At 41.1% G+C, this 21,655-nt stretch overlaps 1 protein-coding gene across 1 annotated transcript in view; it reads left to right on the forward strand.

Moving 5' to 3' along the window:
• ptprn2 (protein tyrosine phosphatase receptor type N2) overlaps positions 1-21,655 on the forward strand; it is a 203,023-nt gene that overhangs the window by 109,704 nt on the left and 71,664 nt on the right. The window contains exon 12 of the mRNA XM_060875294.1: positions 12,808-12,872. Within this exon, the coding sequence (XP_060731277.1) occupies positions 12,808-12,872 (65 nt within the window). The remainder of the gene's footprint in view (positions 1-12,807; positions 12,873-21,655) is intronic.

Raw genomic sequence — 21,655 nt, forward strand, 5'->3', positions numbered from 1 at the left:
GAGTCAATCTCGACTTGGATTTTATAGATGGTTCTTCAAATCGCTTGTCTGCTGTTTGCTTTGTTTATTTACTGATTTTTGCTTGTGCTATGGTGGTTGAGTTTGAGTCACTGTCCAGCATGCCCAAGCAGGCAACATGAAAAAAACATTAAAGACATCTTCTACCTCCTGACCTTCTGACCTGAAACTAGATACGCTCGATGCAGGCTTCTCTGTTTTTCTGAATATCTTCTGCAGACCAGAATAGACTTGTCTCAAGCAGGACTATAATCAAAGTTAGAGTCAGGTTTATGTGAATACTTGTTTTAACCTTCTTGCTGGTTCTCACCACTTACTGTATCTTGGGATTCCTGAATCAATCACCACTGAAGCTTTTTGTATAAAAAAAGAATATACTGTAGCAGCTAAGGACAAATCACCAGTCCATGTGCCCAGGAATGGAAAATTACATCTTCAGGATATAAATTTATTTTTTTAAATCATATTTCTCTAGCAGACTCCGTCAGCTAGCAGTCAGATTTTTCTTTTCTTGTTTAAGAACCACGTAAAGAAAACAAAAATCTAATTTCCTGTTGACTTTCTCACAATACAACCTACATTTGGTTTCATTTCATTTCACAGTGGGGTTTAACTACAGCGCTCCTGAAGTGCACCCCCTGCTGCACTACACACATTGGCTTGCACTGTTCACGGTAATTAGCATACGTGGAATATACTGTACGTGGATCATTTCTGACTCATGGACATTCAGATTTTTAGAAACCCTTGTCAACTCCAATACATAACGATCCCATGACTCTCCTGCTTACATAAATAACCTCACAGTTAGAGAAAATAACAAACACTAAGCCAGACTCCAATAATAGATTTTCCACATGCTATGGAGAGAAAACACATTGACTTTTCATTGCTGCAGTTAAAACTTACATAAAAGAGGATAATAACTGTAATCGAGTCACTTATTATTTTTTTTTAATACACTTAACTAGCTAACCTAACCTTAACTGTGTCAATTACATATCCATGCAACCAAATGGTACCAGACATCATACTGAAGCATATACAGTTTTAAAGATACTCTGGTGTCCCAGGAGTGCAAATTCATATATGAAAGCATATCATATTTAAAAAAAAAACATACTCTGATGAGCCACACAGCCCCAGGTTTCAAGTCCTGAGCGACTTTTACCGTTAATTTGTTTACTCGTTTATTTTCTAATCGACAACAACATACTCCATTCTGATATATCTGAAGAAAAAAAAAAAACAACAAAACATTTCAAAAGTCCTTCAGACATCTTGACTTTTTCAGGACAAACCCTGAGTTGAGGAAAGAGACACGAGTACTAGCAAGAGAGAGAGAGACTGAGAGAGAGAGAAATAGACAGAGAGCACTTATTGCTGATGAACTGGGTCAGGCTTGAAACAACAACAGCCAAATCAAGCGGAAATCAGGATTGAGCTGTATCCACCGTGTCCTTGCTCTGATCTTGATGCTCTGTGCAGAAACACAGAAGATTTTAGTGTAAAACAAAAGCACTTCCCAAGAGGCTTGTCGAGGCATCAGTCATGAGCATGTTTACAGAGTTAGGGTTCTGAGCTTGTTACATATACAGATTGTTACAGATTGAGGTACATGTAACCCTTAGTCTGGCCCCAGCGTTCAGGCATGTTTGAATTTACATTTGTCCAGCTGAGCAGTTGAGGGTTAAGGGCCTTGCTCAACAGCCCAGGAGTAGCAGCATGGCAGTGAAGGGATCTGAAATCATGACCTGCCTATCTGCATTCCAATGTCTTTACCACCAAGCTACATTTTCCAATAGAAATTTCCCATTTCCCTTGTTTAAGACCTGCTTAGATTTTTCTTTGCATCTTGTTCTCCCATCCACAAATAAAGGTGTGCTTCTGAATACATTAAAGCATGATCCTTTGTTCCTCAAGCCTACTGACCAGCTTAGCTTTCATGACTACATGTTCATGTGGAGGGGATTAACAGACCCATCCACCATCTCCCAGGGTACGAGGAAGACCTGCATGGTGAAATCACTGTATTCAGATGATGACTAAAGACCTTTCTCTATTCTGAAGTACTCAAACTAGCATTTGTTGTCAGAGAGATTTTAGACTCTTTGTCCATGACCAATGATCCAGAACTCTGCAAAGGCTTTGCTTGTATTTATATACAGAACTACTATAAATTACAAACAGTAGATCAGAAAATCCTTTGAAATCAAATGTCTGGTCATTCAGCTCCAGGTTCTGGTGCATCATCATCATCCTGGCTGAGTGGAACAAATATATAAAAACTACATATCTATGTGAAAAGAGAGCATTATTTATGGACTCCTGAAACAGTGAAGCACACACCTCAGAGAGTTGCAGGATTTTATGTGATGTTTGGTATGAGGTCTAGTCAGGGGGTTAGTCTTGAATTTCAGGGTCTAGCACCCAGAGGCAACGGGAAGTGGAAAGCCACTTTCACCTTATCCTTCCATCCTGATGCTCTGGAGACATTCTCATGATGTCTCTGCTCTGGCAACCTTTTTCTGATGAGTTCATCATTACAGCAGTGCTCCCAGTGTGGGTGTGGGCTGGCACTGGGCCATCACTCATTTGCTATCTGGGGCTCTTGAGTAAAGCTCTTAACCGGATTGGGTTCAGCTTGATGTGTAAGGTGCTGTCGATAAAAGTGTCTTTCCGAAACAATAAACGTAATTGAGATTGGGATGAAGATGATCCGGGAACCTCTCATCTTGGAATGATCATCAAATTCCATGAAATGAAGTATCTCTGAACTAGAAAGTGAAGTAAAGCCTCTTCACTGAGAGATGCACAGTATTTTTTGAGTGATCAAACTATTGGATAAAATGGCTGCTGGATCTACATCAGCATGAAGAACCTAAACATTACTTGTGCTTGTTCAGAAGGTATTGATTTATTTTCTGTAAATCACATGCATGCTTGGTCGTACAGGTGAACTTTAACTGATTAAAAAGCAGTGGCTTAGTGGTTAGCAAGTTCGCCTCACACCTCCAGGGTTGGGGGTTCGATTTCTGCCTCCGCCTTGTGTGTGTGGAGTTTGCAGGTTCTCCCCGTGCCTCGGGGGTTTCCTCTGGGTACTCCGGTTTCCTCCCCTGGTCCAAAGACATGCATGGTAGGTTGATTGGCATCTCTGGAAAAATTGTCCGTAGTGTGTGTGCCCTGCGATGGGTTGGCACTCCGTCCAGGGTGTATCCTGCCTTGATGCCCAATGACACCTGAGATAGGCACAGGCTCCCCGTGACCCGAGGCAGTTCGGATAAGCGGTAGAAAATGAATGATTGAAAAGCAATCCTTGTACAATATATTGAGATGTTGATTTAAGATATGTGTAAGGAATCTTGAGTGTCAGAGATATAGTTGTAAATGTAAGATTTCTGCCATCATCAGGACATCATCTTTGCCTTTTATGGTGTTTTGTGGACGTGGCTAAAAGTTCCATGAATGTGCTGAAAATCAGTGAAACCTTTAGCAATTTGCTGGATATTTCTAAACCAATTTGACCTCCGACAACATTTTTCGAGGCCTTATGTGAGAAAGGTGATACCTTTACCTTCAATACAGCCGTGAGATTCTGCATTAAATCTCCTGAGATATCAAAGAGAAACGTTTAAGCCGAGAGATTTCCCCCTCCGTCTGAGATATTACTTTAATCAAACTGTAAGGGTTTCTACAATGCAATTAGGAGAGCTACGGTGATACAATCAGAGCTTCGACAGGCCACTGCATACACACTCAGCTCAGGCTCGGAAGGCCACTGAGACACACTCAGACTGGAATTAGACTGCACAGGCCTCAGCGAGCCCTCAGCAGCCACTTTAAATGTAAATGAGTGGCTGCACACAGGTTCGGGCAGAGCATGCCTCTCTCCTGGGAATGAGAAAGCGGCGACAGAGAAAAGAAGGCGAGAAATAAAGCGTGGCAAGGCCTGTATTTTGAAAACAATGTGTGTAGTTTGCGTGTCTAGCCTGAGAGACGTGTGTCGAGTCCAGATGAGAAAGGTTACATTTGATATAAATGACGTGGTGGTTGGAGTGTGAAAAGTACAGACTAGCGTCTCAAGCAGTGTGATAAAATTAGCATCTAAGAAAAATGAAAGCCTAGCAAGACAAGGGGATGACAATAAAAGCCAACAGAAAATCTTCTATAGACGACATCTAACCCACCCCCTCATCAGAGGAGTGGACAGATTGGAGGATTACCTTTCACCAGCGTTTCAGTCACTGTCTAATTCGCCGTTTGTTGCTAACTATACACACTCACACACACACATGCCTGCTCCATATTTGTTTTGTTTAGCATAAATCGTCTTGACTCCCCCTATTATTCTAGACAGGCCGTGAAAACACAGTTGTCAAAGTTGATTTTCGAGTCATTTCTCAAATGCCGTTAATTACATAGCACTCAGGCTCATTTTGCTGCTGATACGCAAGCCTTTTTTTTTTTTCTCCTTCTGTGTTCCAGCTGTTCCAGTCATCCCTCTGTTAGAGTGTCATAACACCTCCAATCCTGACAGCCCCCCACAGACAACCATCAAATATTTAAAGCAAATCTAAATGCTAATGTCAACAGTGGCAAAGCCCAGCGGATTAACCGCATCTGCTATAGACACGCTATAGAGTCGCTATAGATCCGGTGCTGATGGGTTCCTAATTTTGCTCTCTATATAAATATAAACAATATGCTTGACTCTACATTTTTTGTTAAGATCTGAGGTTTTCCTGTGGTGATGCCGTATATAATGGTCCAGCTGTCTATGTTTTAAAAATATCACATCCCTAAGGTAAACTAGATTGATCTAAGAAGCAGTGCTTTGAAAAATCAAGCCCAAACAGTGCCTGGTGGCTTCACGGCGAGTTCAGACCCCTCAGGTGAGGCTCTCACCTGTGTATGAGGATTCTTGATCTCCAGCAGTGCAGAAGTGTGTGTTTCCCGCTCTGACGCACCTGATTCAACTCACCGGCTCGTCGAACACTTCATAAGTTGATCCAGGTGGAAAAAAAAAACAACACGCACACACACTTCTTTAGAAAATAACAGCATCCAAAAGCAGACATTAGCTTCTGTTATTATACTGCAGAGAAAACACCAGCGCTTGTAGGCGTGTGTCAATATAATGATAAAAATGTTCTTGTTTTATATAAACGTTCCATAATGTATCTGAGCTCACCTTAAAGTGTAGGTGTTAATAAAGTTCTGCAGGCTGGAACGTTTTCCTCATGTCTCACTCCACAGTGGTGTTACTATGAAGCTCATATGAAAGTAGACACTCAGGACTTTAAGAATTTGTAGAGTTTCATCACTATTTCTGTTTTTCTCTCCAATACTAGAGGTGATAGATTCATAGAAAAGATCTACGTGTTATTTATTTCCACACAGATGTTTGTATCTACAGAATAAATGTTGATATCAAACCTATTTCTGCTCTCTGAGATGCTCCGAGTGTTTGTTCACCTAAAAAGCAGCTCAGATTTAACTTTAACACTAAAATTCAGTGTAAGATTATCAACAGAGGGAAAAACACACGTCTAAAAAACACTGAAAGAACAACTGACTCATTTTAGATCAGACTCACAGACACATCAGACGTTTCTTCACACGGAGTGAAAACGTCCCATTAGTTCAATTCTATTCCAGGGTCAGTGGAACAGAGCGCCAGTTTATTAAAAAATGGGTTTTTAATAAAAAACTGTTTATAATGTGAAGTGTTTGAACTGTAAAGTTAAGGTAGGAGTGCAGGACTGAAAATGTAAATGAATTCCTCAGTTTGAAGTCTGCTGGTGTTGGAGGTGTGAAATACGTCATATGAAGCTAAATTTATCCTGATTACTATAATTATAATCCGGGTGCTTGTCAGATGGTTTCTCCCCATCATCCAAAAAATACCGGAACTACACAAGGAGCTTTTTTTGTTGCTTATTAAAAACAAATAATGTTTGTTCTTGTAATTAAGCTTTCACTCAGCATAGACTTCATGTTTTCTTCTTTTATCAGTCAGATATTTTACTTTCTTCTAGAAATATGATTAAAGATATTAACATATTTTGCCATGAAAACAATATTTCAGGCTTCACTTTATTTACGATAAAATAGTTTACTAATCAGCTCCATTCACATCAACTAGCAATTGACAACACCCACTATTCTCTAAATCTATACACTGACCACACCCACTATTCTCTAAATCTATGCACTGACCACACCCACTATTCTCTAAATCTATACACTGACCACACCCACTATTCTCTAAATCTATACACTGACCACACCCACTATTCTCTAAATCTGTACACTGACTACACCCACTATTCTCTAAATCTATACACTGACCACACCCACTATTCTCTAAATCTATACACTGACCACACCCACTATTCTCTAAATCTATACACTGACCACACCCACTATTCTCTAAATCTATACACTGACCACACCCACTATTCTCTAAATCTGTACACTGACTACACCCACTATTTTCAAAATGTATGCACTGACCACACCCACCATTCTCTAAATCTGTACACTGACTACACCCACTATTCTCTAAATCTATACACTGACCACACCCACTATTCTCTAAATCTATACACTGACCACACCCACTATTCTCTAAATCTATGCACTGACCACACCCACTATTCTCTAAATCTATACACTGACCACACCCACTATTCTCTAAATCTATACACTGACCACACCCACTATTCTCTAAATCTGTACACTGACTACACCCACTATTTTCAAAATGTATGCACTGACCACACCCACCATTCTCTAAATCTGTACACTGACTACACCCACTATTCTCTAAATCTATACACTGACCACACCCACTATTCTCTAAATCTATACACTGACCACACCCACTATTCTCTAAATTTGTACACTGACCACACCCACTATTCTCTAAATCTATACATTGACCACACCCACTATTCTCTAAATCTATACACTGACCACACCCACTATTCTCTAAATCTGTACACTGACCACACCCACTTTTCTCTGAATCTGTACACTGACCACACCCACTATTCTCTAAATCTGTACACTGACCACACCCACTATTCTCTAAATCTATACACTGACCACACCCACTATTCTCTAAATCTGTACACTGACTACACCCACTATTTTCAAAATGTACGCACTGACCACACCCACTATTCTCTAAATCTGTACACTTACCACACCCACTATTCTCTAAATGAATACACTGACCACACCCACTATTCTCTAAATGTACACACTGTTTACACCCACTATTCTCTAAGTGTACACAGTGATCACACCCACTATTCTCTAAATGTACACACTGACCACAACCACTATTTTCTAAATCCGTTCATTGACCACACCCACTATTCCGCCAATGTATACATTGACCACACCCACTATTCCCCAAATGTACACACTGACCTCGTGTTGGTGGTGTGTGTGTTTTCATCAACACGAAATAGTGCAAGAACTCTGTTCTTGTTTCTAGTTACTGTTCATTGTTACTGGAGTTTGTGGCAGTGAGATGCAGGCCATTTTATTTACCATGGGAATTCACCACGGTTTTCATTGTCAGAGTGTACATTACCCCCCAGCGCTAATGCTAAAGAGGCACTATGTGAGCTCTATGGGGCTATTAGCAATCTGCAGAATGTTCACCCCGACGGACTGTTTATCATCGCCGGAGATTTCAATCATGGAAATCTCAAATCAGTGCTCCCTAAATTACATCAGTATGTGGACTTTGCAACGAGAGGGGAAAAACATTTTGCTCTTGTTTACACAAACATTCCCGGTGCGTAACATACGGAGCCCTGCCCCCACCTCGGCTACTCAAACCACATCTCTGTTAAGCTAATTCCAGTATACAGACCACTCGTCAGACACTCTAAACCTGTTCTGAAGCAGTTGAAATCCTGGATTGGATCGGGAACAGCATCTCCAGTGTCACCACACTGAGCAACGGAGCCCCCCAGGGCTGCATGCTCGGCCCACTGTTGTTCACTTTGCTGACTCACAAATGTGCAGCAATGCACAGATCGAACCATATAATCAAGTTTGCCAATGACATGACCGTGGTGGGTCTCATCAGCAAGAACGACGAGTCAGCATACAGGTGCAACAGCTAACTCCCCGGTGTAGAGCCAACAACTCTACTCTGAATGTTGATAAAACTAAAGAGATGGTTGTTGACTTCAGGAGAGCACAGAGCGACCAATATTCGGTGAACATCGATGGATCATCTGTAGAGATCGTCAAGAGCACCAACTTTCTTGGTGTTCATCTAGCAGAGAACTTCACCTGGTCACTCAACTTCAGCTCCATCACCAAGAAAGCCAAGTAAGGGTCTCTACCTCTTACAAAGGCAGAGAAAAGCCCATCTCCCTGTGATTTCTGGCTACATTTTACAGAGGGACCATTGAGAGCATCCTGAGCAGCTGCATGACTGTCTGGTTTGGGAACTGCACCATCTCGGATTGCAAGACCCTGCAGCGGATAGTGAGGACAGCTGAGAAGATCACTGGAGTCTCTCTTCCATCTATCATGGACACTTATACCACACGCTGCATCCGCAAAGCCAACAGCATTGTGTATGACCCCAGACACCCGTTTCACACACTCTTCACCGTCCTGCCGTCTGGAAAAAGGTTCTGAAGCATTCGGGCCCTCATGACCAGACTGTGTAACAGTTTCTTCCCACAAGCCATCAGACACCTTAAGAACTGAATGAAACTGTACTGAGCACAACACACACTTGGACTGCACAGACCTACACCAAATACACACTGATTGAATTGATTGAACATACAGTATTTACTCTGGTTGGCGCTGTTTTTGTTTATTGTCTTGTGTATTGTCTTTTGTGTGATCTCTTGTATTTGTTGTTTGCACTCCCTTTTGTCCTCCTCTGTCTTTTGTCCTGCACTGTGTACACCAGGTTGCACAGATGCACTTTATGTGGCTAGGACTACTTACAAAGTCCTCAGCTCTGTCTTTGTTTTATATAGCACCATGATCCTGGAGAAACATTGTCTCATTTCACTGTGTACTGCAACAGCTATACTGTATATGGTTGAAATGACAATAAAAGCTTCTTGACTTGACTTGACTTGACTTGACCACAGCCACTATTCTTTAAATCTGTACATTGACCACACCCACTATTCTCCAATGTATACATTGACCACACCCACTATTCTTTAAATGTACACACTGACCACACATTGACCACACCCACTATTATCCAAAGTATACATTGGTCACACCCACAAATTTGCAAATGTATACATTGACCACACCCACTATTCTCCAACGTATACAGTGACCACACCCACTATTAATTTATCCATCAACCACACCCACTGTTTTACATCTTTGGGTACACCCCAATGTTAAGACCAACACTTCCATGTTAGTTCATTTTAAATTTTACATGTATTGATCCTCTGTTGTCAAAAATCTGCACTTTTTAAGTTAATTTTTAAATTAAATCTAAATAAATGAGCATAAGCGTGCTATTTAATTACTCACACTGTAATACTAAAATTGCAGGTATTTCCTGGTGTCTATGTGGCCTCACACACACACACGCACACACACACACACACAGACACACACACACACACACACACACACACACCTGCTTATGTACAGTCAAGTCCAAAAGCTTGAGTCCAAATCCAGCTTTTGGTTGTGTGAGAACTCCATGAAATTGAAGTGTGAATATTTGGTTTCCTTCAATGATGTTTTCAGTTCACACACTCTCTCTCTCTCTCTCTCTCTCTCACACACACACACACACACACACACACACACACACACACACACACACACACACACACACACATTCTCAAAAGAAAACTGCTTTGATTAGTGGTTTTATAAGAAGAGCTGTAGACATGTGATGGCATGCAATAATAAAGGAAGAAAAAAATAGAATATATTTGTTTTAATAAATTAATTTGTTGTTTGTTGTCTTTCATCTCTTCTGTCATAAATTTAGATAGCAATCACTTACTGTGGAAAATTTTGCTAAAAATTACTTCCTCTTGGTAACTTGAACTAGCAGTAGCTTTCTGTGGTAACTTTAGGTAGAAATTAATTTCTGTAGAAACCTGAGCTAGCAGTCACTTCCTGTGGTAAATTTAACTAGCAGTCACTTCCTGTGATAAATTTAACTAGCAGTCACTTCCTGTGAAAACCTAAACTAGCAGTCACTTCCTGTGGTAACTTAAGCTAGCAGTCCATTCCTGTGGTAAATGTATTTAGCAGTTCAGTCATAGCCACATACATACAGTACCACAGGAACTAAAATGCTAAAATGTGCTCCTTTCACATGAAATGGTAGAAGGTCAGATCTCAGATTGAGCACATACATTACACTCCTCAGATATTTCATATTAGTTAGCAATGTTGTACGTCTTAAAATTTAACCTGACGGACACGCTAATAAAAGATAATTTTGTTGGCTGTACTCTATATTAATGATGAGTGAGAGTTTGGGAAACATCAGTTGTTGCAAAATGTCGAATAAGGCGCGAGTACGGAATCAGACGTCGAGTGTGTTTTATAGATTAGTCAGAGAGGGAGAGAGAGAGAGAGAGTGTGTGTGTGTGTGTGGGGGGGGTTTCGGATGTGATGAGTCCGTTCTACCTCACTGCTCTGAGCTGTTCTGTTTCATTATACAGAATGAAGAGAGAGAGAGAGAGAGAGAGAGAGAGAGAGAGAGAGAGAGAGAGAGAGAGCGAGAGCGAGAGAGATGGAGAGAGAGAGAGAGAGAGAGAGAGAGAGAGAGAGAGAGAGAGAGAGAGAGAGAGAGAGACAGGGCTGCCGAGATTAAAATCCTAATTAAAGAGTCTCTGGCAGGCAGAAGCAGAGCTGGACACAGTTGCTAGCCTCATTAGCATAGCCGTCACACAGTAATACACACTCTCCACTCTTACGCTCTCTCCAACTGGGCTTCATGTATGTGAATGTCCATTTCTCTCTCTCTGTTCATCTCTCCAACTCTGTTTTCCTTCTCTCTCCTCCTCCTCTCTCTCTCTCTCTCTCTCTCTCTCTCTCTCTCTCCCTCTCTCTCTCTCTCTCTCTCTCTCTCTCTCTCTCTCTCTCTCTCTGTGTACTCTCTGTAAAGTAAACGAAGTCAGTCACAGTGTGTAATTAAACTCTCTCGTTTGTGTAATCTGTAAAAGGCTCTTTTTGCCTCACTGTCTAATTTTTGGCATTAGTGTTATAAAAGTCTGCTGAACAAGGGCAGGGTTTTACAATTGTTTCCGTGATGTACACTTTGATTTGATCCGGAAGCTTCTAATCTCTTCACACGTCTGCCTGTTGTGTGTTCGTTAACACTGGGCGTGTGATAAGATTCGTATAGAGCACACACTTCTGATCAAACATTCGCATATCGATGCAACTAATTACACTAACTAATCTAATAATCAACAAAACCTAAAGCTTCTCAGCATCATCGATTGTGAAAACCGTGTGCATGTGTGTGTGTTTATCTGTGTGTTAGGATCTCACCAGCACAGCAGATTTCATGTTTAGCATTTCCAGTTATTGATATGTGCTTGATTTGTAAATATCTTTCTACTGCATTTTAAAAAGTTCCTAAGAGATTCTAAATCTGTAAAGTCTGTCAAACAGTTTTTTTTTTACAAAACTATTGTAAAAGAACAGCAACTTATGGGTTATAACAGACTTGTGGGTGGTAACATTGACTTAACAGCGATTTGTGGGTTATAACAGTGACTCATGGGTAGTAACAGAGAAGTGTTGGTTATAACAGTGACTTGTTGCCAGTAACAGCGATTTGTGGGTTATAACAGTGACTCATGGGTAGTAACAAAGAAGTGTTGGTTATAACAGTGACTCATGGGTAATAACAGAGAAGTGTTGGTTATAAAAGTGACTTGTTGCCGGTAACAGCGATTTATGGGTTATAACAGTGACTCATGGGTAGTAACAAAGAAGTGTTGGTTATAACAGTGACTCATGGGTAGTAACAGAGAAGTGTTGGTTATAACAGAGACTTGTTGCTGGTAACAGCGATTTGTGGGTTATAACAGTCAGTGACTTGTGGGTTATAGCAGTCAGTGACTTGTGGGGTTGTAACAGTGACTTGTGGCTTATAACAGTGACTTGTTGGTTGTAATAGTCACTTATTGGTTATAACAGTGACTTGTGAGCGGTAACAGTGACTTTTGCATTACAACAGTGAATTCTGACTTATAGTAGTGACTTATGGGTTTGTAACGGTGACTTTGGGTGGTAACAGTGACTTGTGGGTTGTATCAGCAACTTGTGGGTTATAACAGTGACATATTGCTTCCTTTGGAGCACAAACAGAAGCAGAGGTACAAGGCGTTTAGAATCATCGGGAGCGCCCCGTAATCCGATGTGGAATTATTCGTGTATCAGGGAAATGAAAGGCGAGATGACAGGAAGTCATTAATGTGATTTATGCTTTAATTTCATGCTGATTTTTGTTTAAAGAAATTGCTCATGAGGAATATTCAAAACATTCACTTATTCACATTACACACAGCAGTACAAAGTAACTGTCTCTCGCTCTCTCTCTCGCTCTCTCTCTCTCTCTCGCTCTGTGTCTCTCTCTCTCCCTCTCTCTCTCTCTCTCTCTCTCCCTCTCTCTGTGTCTCTCTCTCGCTCTCTCTCTCTCACTCTCTCTCTCTCTCTCTCTCTCTCTCTCTGTGTCTCTCTCTCTCTCCCTCTCTCTTTCTCTCGCTCCCCCCCCCCCCCCCCTCTCTGCAGCTGAGCAGAAAGGCCAGTTGGAAAAGGAGAGCGGTGTGAAGATTTTAGAAGCTGGACTGAGTGATGTAAGTCTGGAGAAACTCTTCTCCCTTTATCCTCCTCTTTCTCTGTCATATATAATGACATGCTGCCTTCCCAGCATGCACCACTGCACACTTTGCAAAATGAAAAATAAAGTTCCCTCAAAAAACATTTAGCCAAATATAACAATATTGTGCATAAAATACCTCACGGAAAATACAGAAACCAAAGTTCTTTAATAAAATATTTCATTTTATATCTTGGGTTATTAAAAATATCAAATTTAATTTTAAGAGATTGTTACATTTACACTAAATAACAACCGATTTTACTTCAGATTTCTGCAGCTCACTGTCTATATTTTTATTTCTAAAGTATCTCATGCGTTGATTTAAAGATACATTATGTTACACACAACATCTATCTCTATGCTAAAAGACTAACACATGAAAGCCTGAGTGAATGATCTCCTTCTTTAGTTTCTCATGATGATGTAATAAACTGGCTGTAAAGCTCTAAACGTTTGTCATGTTTACGGTATGACATTGTAAAAGTCTTAGACCAGTAAGTTTCCATGGTTTGCTTTGCTATTTCCCACTCGCTACTACTACTTTTATTTTTAAATCTAGTTTCTTTATTTCTTTTTTTTTACATTTACTATTTCACATTTCTAGTCAGCTTTAAGTACAAACAGGAACCGATTTTTCATGCTAAATATTATATGTAGACTTAAACAGACCAAAAGTAGCACGACGTAGTTGATTATTTTCCTCATGACACAAACTGTTTATCAATGTTCAAATTCAAGTGCGTAAAGGTCTCAGGTTGTTTATTTATTTATTTAGATTTGATTTGATTCTGACTGCCGATTGAGTCGGAAATGAAAGAAGACGCAGGAGTAAACATCCGAAGGCTGTACTGAAGTGTTTTTTTTTTTTTTCTTTTCGTCTTTTCTCGGGTCAGGACAGAATACGGAGTGCTAAAAGGATTAAATCTAAAATAAGATACAGATTTAAACATGAGACGCTTTTCCATGTGAATACAGCTGACATAATAAGCAAGTGTGCGTGTGTGTGTGTGTGTGTGTGTGAGAGAGAGAGAGAGAGAGAGAGAGAGAGAGAGAGAGAGAGAGAGAGAGAGAGAGAGATTGTCATTAAATGGTGCTAAGCTGCCGTGTGAGACACTGATTCAAGACTCTGTCTACTTTGGCAACCTGCCAAACGCTCTGTCAATCAAACTGTTACCAAAGAAAGAGAAAGACAGAGAGAGAGAGAGAGGGAGTCAGAGAGAGGCAGGCAGACAGACAGACATAAAAAACAGACAGACAGAAAGGCAGACAGAAAAAGAGACAGACGGGCAGACATACAGACAGACAAAAAAGAGACAGGCAGACAGAATTTTTACAGATGACTGTACAGTAGCAGAATGTAAACTTTCTCACACACACACACACACACACACACACACACACACACAGTGTGTATCTGTAGCAATGTGTTGGAGATAGCTGATGTACAGTATGTCTAGCTGAGACGATCCTTATGTGATTTAACACTGGATCAGTTCAGCTTCTTCACCCCAGGACACTTCCTGTCTTCACTGTCAGCAGCTCGTCCTTGATTAGTTTCCTCTAACACCATGTCCGCGACTTCTTCAGTCAATTTATACCACATCAAAGACGCTCGGTATTTCTTAATCAGTTAACACCAGACGTGTCTTTATAAAGTTCCTGTCACATTTACACGTGTGTGTAGACGCCAGAGAGGGCTGGATGCTAGAGTACGCAGTGCGTAGTGTGGAGCGTGGCATTTGGGACACAGCTGTCAATTTGTGCGGAAATGATAGGAATAAACCATGAAGAGAAACGTGTTGCGTTCGTGTATCTGTTACAACTTCCTGATTTAGTGTTTCACACGTGTTTCTGCACTTCCTCCAGCACTGACACGGCTCATCTCTGAAGCAGAGAAAATCGGCAGCTCTGATTCTGATTAGTCAGATCTGATTCGGTTTATATTTATATATAAAGAGAGATAGAGAGAGAAGAAGAAGACGAGGCTTTGCTGCTTCACGCTCGTCGTATCTACGGCTTCGGGTTTTAATCTCTGCATCCCCTCTGTTCCGTCCTTGTTCATCGACTCTCTATTGTGCAAAAAAACCCATTAATAGTCATTTGTCGAGAATTAGCGGCTAATATAGCTCGCGTTTAAGATTAGTGCGACCTCGCTTTGTCCCCGCTTTGTTTTTGAGATCCACTTCAGGGACGTCGCCATGCCGACATGCCGCAAACATGGCGGCGACGGCGAGATTGGAAGAAAAGAAAAAAAAAAAAACAATGAAGAGACGGAAACAAAAGAGTATTTTTTTGAAGTGTGAGCGGCGGCCGCGGCGGCCATCTTGGGCCGAGACAATAACAGGATTATCTCAAGTGCTGTCGCTGTGTGAGGGGACATAATGCTGGCGTTAATATTCATAAAGAAATTAAGTGGTGTGTGTGCGTGTTTGTGTGTGTGTATGTTGCGATGTGGTGAAAAGCGGGGGAAGCGGAGCGTACATTCACGCTGATAAATATTCATGGCGGCCTCTCAGCAGAGGTGAGAATGTAATCAAGTGCGGGATTGATGCGTCCTGTGCCTCCATGAACCCGTGCTAAAGCAGACTCACAATAAAAAAAACGTGAGCGCAAAACCGCTCTGTGTGTTTATGTCTATGAGTGTGTGTTTGTGTGTGTGTGTGTGTGTGTGTGAGACAAACCTATCTGTGTGGTTTTATTCCACACTCATGCATTTATATATTCGTATTTATTTAACCTACGCAATATTTCATGCTGCTGTCGAAAAATAAGTGATCAGGTGTGAAGGGGCGGAGTCACCATTCACAGGTCAACGCTGATTCGTTTCCTTTAATAGCAACTCTTTTATTCCTCCACAGGAAGCGATATAAATACAAATAAATTAGACAACGAGTCCTAGTCCTTTTTATCCGTTTCGAGTTACTTTTAGAGTTTTGTGTTACGAGATATTTGTGTTAGTTCATAAACAGTAGCTCCCTCACTAATCTTCTTTCTCTCTCTCTCTCTCTCTCTCTCTCTCTCTCTTTCTTAAAAATGAGCAATAAAATCATTTGTTACTAAGTTCTGACCTTCTGTAAACGTTAAAAAACGTCTCCTTACCATTATTTTTTTTCTTTTATTGGGTTTGTGTTGATAGTCCGTCTCTGTTGCTTTCGAGCTGTTGCTATAGAAACCATAACGAGCTCATGAGAGTAAACCTGAGCTGCAGTTCTGGAAAACTAATCAATGTTTGCTAAAGCTCACTTCAGGAAGTGTTCAGGAAGCTAGCATGGCCCTGTGCATGTGGAAGATTTGGATTGTATTTTATATTCTGCTGTTATAATGATCGTGTTCATGGTGACAGATGTGAGGGATTATTTTTTACCTTTTTTTTATTATTATTTGTTTCTTTCCGCTCGTTTTCTCTCACACCGTCTTCACCTCCTGGAGTCATTTGCGGCGCGCTAGCCTTCTGAAGTTTGCTCCGTTTTGTCTGTAATTAGCCATAATCATTCGCTCTCAGCGGGAGACGAGGGGGTTGTAGGGTGAGAGAAAGAGAGATGTGGAGGTGTGTGTACTAGTGTGAGAGTGGTCGGACACACACACACACACACACACACACAGTGAACTGGGTACAGAAGGCTCTTAGTGGATGCTCTTAGCTGTTGAAGAACAGTGTTGCTGCAGTACAGTGTGATAAAATCTAAAACATTTTACATGAACCTGATACTTTAGCTCTTACACTACAGACTGTGTGTGTGTGTGTGTGTGTGTGTGTGTGTGTGTGTGTGTGTGTGTTTACAACCTCACTGTGTCATTTCTAGCTTAAAAGATTTCTTTCTTTCTTTATTTTGCTCTTCTAAGAATAAGCAATCAGAAAAGAACTGATAATGAAAAGAGAGGGAAGATGAGAAAAGAGATATGAAGAGAAGGGGAAAGAGAGATTGACTGAGACTGATGGAAAATAAGAACAAAGAGAAACACAATGAGAGTAAATGAGATGGAGAACTAGAAGGAGTGTGGAGGGGAGACAGACAGATGAAGGAGAGACAGACGGATAAAGAAGAGAGAGAGAGAGAGAGAGAGAGAGAGAGAGAGAGAAAGACAGAGAGGGAGAGAGAGAGACGAGAGAGAGGAGAGAGAGAGGAGAGAGACAGAGAGAGGAGAGAGAGAGTCAGAGAGAGGAGAGAGAGAGAGAGAGAGAGACGAGAGAGACAGAGAGAGGAGAGAGAGAGAGACGAGAGAGAGAGACAAGAGAGAGAGAGAAAGGAGAGAGACAGAGAGAGGAGAGAGAGAGAGAGAGAGAGAGAGAGAGAGAGAGAGAGAGAGAGAGAGAGAATGATAGAGAGATCTCTGAAAGAACTTGACCTTTACTCCCCCGAGGTTGTGATGTCATTATGCACCTGTTGTTTTGGCACCGCCTCCTCAACCACCTGTGTGTATCAGCTGGCTCAGTGTTTCCATGGTAACAGCCATGTAAGCCGTGATGGAGGGTCTTCATGCTGTTGCAATTCCTCAACACACTCAAGCAGAGAGCTTTCTCTTAAATCTGTTTAGGCATTTCTTTAATATTCTTTTTGTATTTCATCCGATTTCTATTTAAAAGTTTGTAAATTGTTGTAAACAAACCGTTACTATAGAAACGGTGAGGTATTTAAAACGAGTGTTTATTATTAATAAACCAGTGATTTGTAGCTGCACTACCGTCAGAAGCACTGCTAGTCGATTAGACCTGAGTGCGAAGCCAAAAAAAATGCAATTAGCATCAAAGCAGAAGTGCGGTTTAACAAGAAGAGTTGCTGTAGCAGATCTGCTGTGCGAGGTGACATCTGCTATGCTGTGGTATTGTCAGTCCCATGAGTCCAGAGACATGCATTAATGTAAGCCAGATAGAACAGCGCAGCTGAACGTTCTAGGTGCAAAACGGATCAGTAGGTAAGTAGATCCAGAGACGTGAGTGGAATTCAAAAACACAACTGTATGACTAAATGTGCAAGGTGCAAGGTAAAGGATGTAGAACTCTCAGCGAAGGGAGTTTAGTCCATGTGCAGAAAGAGAAATTCTGACAAATTGTGTAAATGATTTCACCAGCAGTGGAGCTGGAGGAAGGGGAATTTTACCCCTTTTCCACCAAAAAGAACCGGGTGCTGGTTCAGAGCTAGCACTGGTGCTGGTTCAAAATTGGTTTCACTGGCGAACCTTCTAAGAACTGGTTTCCTTTCCATCGGCTAGAGAGCATCACAGAGCCGAGTCTGATGTCACTGTATACGTGTCACATTACACAGCAACGTTAGCGCAGCAGCGACAAACACAACATCAACAACGGCAGATGTTGCTTTACTGTTAATGCTCATGGCTTTGTGAACCTACATTGGCATCCAAACGCGAAGAATCCAACGTGTACGTGCAGCTCCATGTAATCTTTATATACGCGGAGGTTGTAATCGAGAAAGTACATAACGTTATTTTATCATTAACACAGAAAAAAGTTAGCCTTAGCATGTAGCTACCTACTATCATGTCTGCTGATAATGTATCATATTGCGGTAAAGTAAAAGTGTATTAAACATTAGTATATTTAAGGTACATTATCAAATGCACTAACAGTAGCCCCGCCCACAGCCCCTGACACAAGTGGTTCTTAAGTCCAGACCAGCAACGTACCACTTTTCCTGGTTCAGAGCCGGTGCTTTGGCTGTCGAAAAAGGAAGAACTTGTTCTAAATTAGGCTCCGAACCAGCACTCAAACTGCCTCGGTGGAAAAGGGGCATTAGAAACCTTTTAAGGAACCTCTTCTGTAGCCGGCTGTTATGGCAGTGAAGGCCATTGTAGGTCTTCCAGGAAGGGAGAAGAGTCAGTAGTCCCTGGACCACAAAGTATAGTAGCCTTTGATCTGTTGATTGTTTTTCACCACCAGCTTAAATCAGACTTTGAACCTGATCAGATTTTGTCTTCAACGTGTTTAGGGACTGTTTGTTGTTGTGTCATCACATCACCAGGACCTGGTGAAGGACCTCCTTCCTCTGTCACTGATCAGGCTTATGTTGTGTTGATAGTGTCACCCTCCAACTCAATATCAGTTCACTGCAGTTGAGGCTGTAGCTCCTTGCTCAAGGGCTCAACAGTGGCCATTTGTGAGTCTGGGGATCTGAACTCACAACCTTCAAATCAGTCATCCAACATCTTAACCACTGGGATCCTATTGCCATTTTTGAGCTTTATAAATGGAGAATGAACAGATATGCCGTCATGGGTGAAAAGGTTGTAGAGTAGAGGACTAATCTACAGCCCTGTAGGATGCAGGTGTTTAGGGAGGAGCAGGATGGAGGAGGTGTGGCCTTTCACATTGTGACCATAGAACATATTTCAGGCAGTGAGGCATCATTGATTCAGGGAGAGTCTTGAGTGGTTTGTAGTCTGGGAGTGTTTGGATGTCCTGCCACCTTTGTCAGGGGTCGGTATGAATGCCATTCATGATTCTCCTGTCTGAGGTTGTCCCTGGATGAGCTGTAGGCTTCCTAGTCTCCAGCATCTCATACCTTCAGTAGGAGGCAGATCTGTGAGTTCATCTTGACATCTGATAGAGAAATGCTTTAGTTCTGTTACAGAAAGTGACTGTCGACATATTGAATGCAATACAAATCAGCACCTTCTGACCAATCAGAAACCAGAACTATATTTAGATCATAACAATTTAAAGAAGAGCATCTGAACACTTTCTCCCCCAGACATAACCTGAGTAAACTTCATACAGCTCGTTATCCTGTGGGCGGAAATTAAATTGTCTTTATTTCCTTTTCACACCTGCCTTATCTTTGACAATAGTGGCCAGTTGTGTGTAAATACACAACCTTATTATCACATTTTACAAATATTCCTAGCAACTTAAAATAGATCTTATGCCGTGTTGTTTAATTACAGGAAGTGTAAACGCAACAGGAAGTGCGGTAATGCTAATCAGTTGCGTTATTTTAACACGTTCGGACGTGCTTAATTTTGTTTGTTTTAAATTGTTTGAACCGACTCCATGCCTCTTCAACTTTTCCTAACATCACCTATGTAGTTGTTAATTTCACAACTTTACATCATTTCTGCACTCTTTTTCCCTCACAGCTTTTTTTTTTTTTAAGGCGAGACTCTAAGTAGCGTATTTAGGAAAGGTGTGTAACTTGTGAGACTTGTGGGAAACGCTGCTGGTGCGATGTTTAAATGAGCGTTCTTCACAAAAACTTTTCTCACATGCAGCTCTTTAGCAGGCTTCATGAGTATTCTGGGAAAAAATAAATAAACACTAGCGGGGACATTTGTGTAGTGAAAATACTACGGAAGCTTGCGTTTATTCATCGTCATCGGCTTTGTCGTTGTTCTTTTGTGTTGAGTTTTTTCTCAGTGGCTTTCTCAGCCTTCACGCATTCTCTTCATGTTCTCATGGGTTCCCTCCGGGTTCCTCTGGTTTCCTCCTAACTACACACATTGTACGGTGCTGTGCAAAAGTTTTAAGCAGGTGTGAAAAAATGCTGTACACAAAGAATGCTTTCAAAAATGGAAGTGTTAAACATATATTTTCATAAATGAACAAAATGCAGTGAATGAACAAAAGAGAAATCTAAATCTAATCAATATTTGGTGTGAAAAGCCTTTGCCTTCAAAACAGCAGCAATTCTTCTAGGTACACGTGCACACAGTTTTTGAAGGAACTCTACTGGTAGGTTGTTCCAAACATCTTGGAAAACTAACTGCAGATCTTCTGTGGATGTAGGCTTTCTCACATCCTTCTGTCTCTTCATGTAATCCCAGACACACTCGATGATGTTGAGATCAGGGCTCTGTGGCGGTCGTGCCATCACTTCATGCTGGTTTGAAGGCAAAAGGTAGTAACACCAAATATTGATTTGATTTTGATTTTTCTTTTGTTTGCTCACTTTGCATTTTGTAAATTGACAGAAATAAACACTCATTAAGGGGGGCACGGTGGCTTAGTGGTTAGCACGTTTGCCTCACACCTCCAGAGTTGGGGGTTCGATTCCTGCCTCCACCTTGTGTGTGTGGAGTTTGCATGTTCTCCCCGTGCCTCGGGGGTTTCCTCTGGGTACTCTGGTTTCTTCCCCCGGTCCAAAGGCATGCATGGTAGGTTGATTAAAATCTCTGGAAAATTGTCCGTAGTGTGTGATTGTGTGAGTGAATGAGAGTGTGTGTGTGCCCTGCGATGGGTTGGCACTCCGTCCAGGGTGTATCCTGCCTTGATGCCCAATGACGCCTGAGATAGGCACAGGCTCCCCGTGACCCGAGGTAGTTCGGATAAGCAGTAGAAAATGAATGAATGAATGAATGAAAACACTCATTATTTATATTTCTGAAAGCATTCTTTTGTTTATAGCATTTTTTCACACTGTCTAAAACTTTTGCACAGTACTGCACGTTAACAGTAAAAAGTCTTCTCAGTAAACAGATGAAAATGATTGTCTTATTGCTGGATTTCTCAGTGATTTTCTCAGTGACTGTTGTTTTCTGTTTATTGTCCAAAATCCATGTAGCACATCATTTAAATTAGTTTCTAGTTTATTATGTACACACTTTTTTGGCTGTTCCACTGGATTCATCTGATTATTAATTTTCTTTCCTTTTGTTTTCTTTTCTTTATCCATTAATTTTAGAACTCTTTTGTATTTTTGTTTTTCTTGTTTAATTTGTTCCTTTCGTGTCCATTGTTCCAACACTTTAAAAAAAAAGTTTTTGTAAATAAATCATAAATTAATCATTTGTATTAATAACGTCTGT

This window comes from Tachysurus vachellii, chromosome 7 (genome assembly GCF_030014155.1).
Source record: "Tachysurus vachellii isolate PV-2020 chromosome 7, HZAU_Pvac_v1, whole genome shotgun sequence".
Taxonomy (NCBI): Eukaryota; Metazoa; Chordata; class Actinopteri; order Siluriformes; family Bagridae; genus Tachysurus; species Tachysurus vachellii.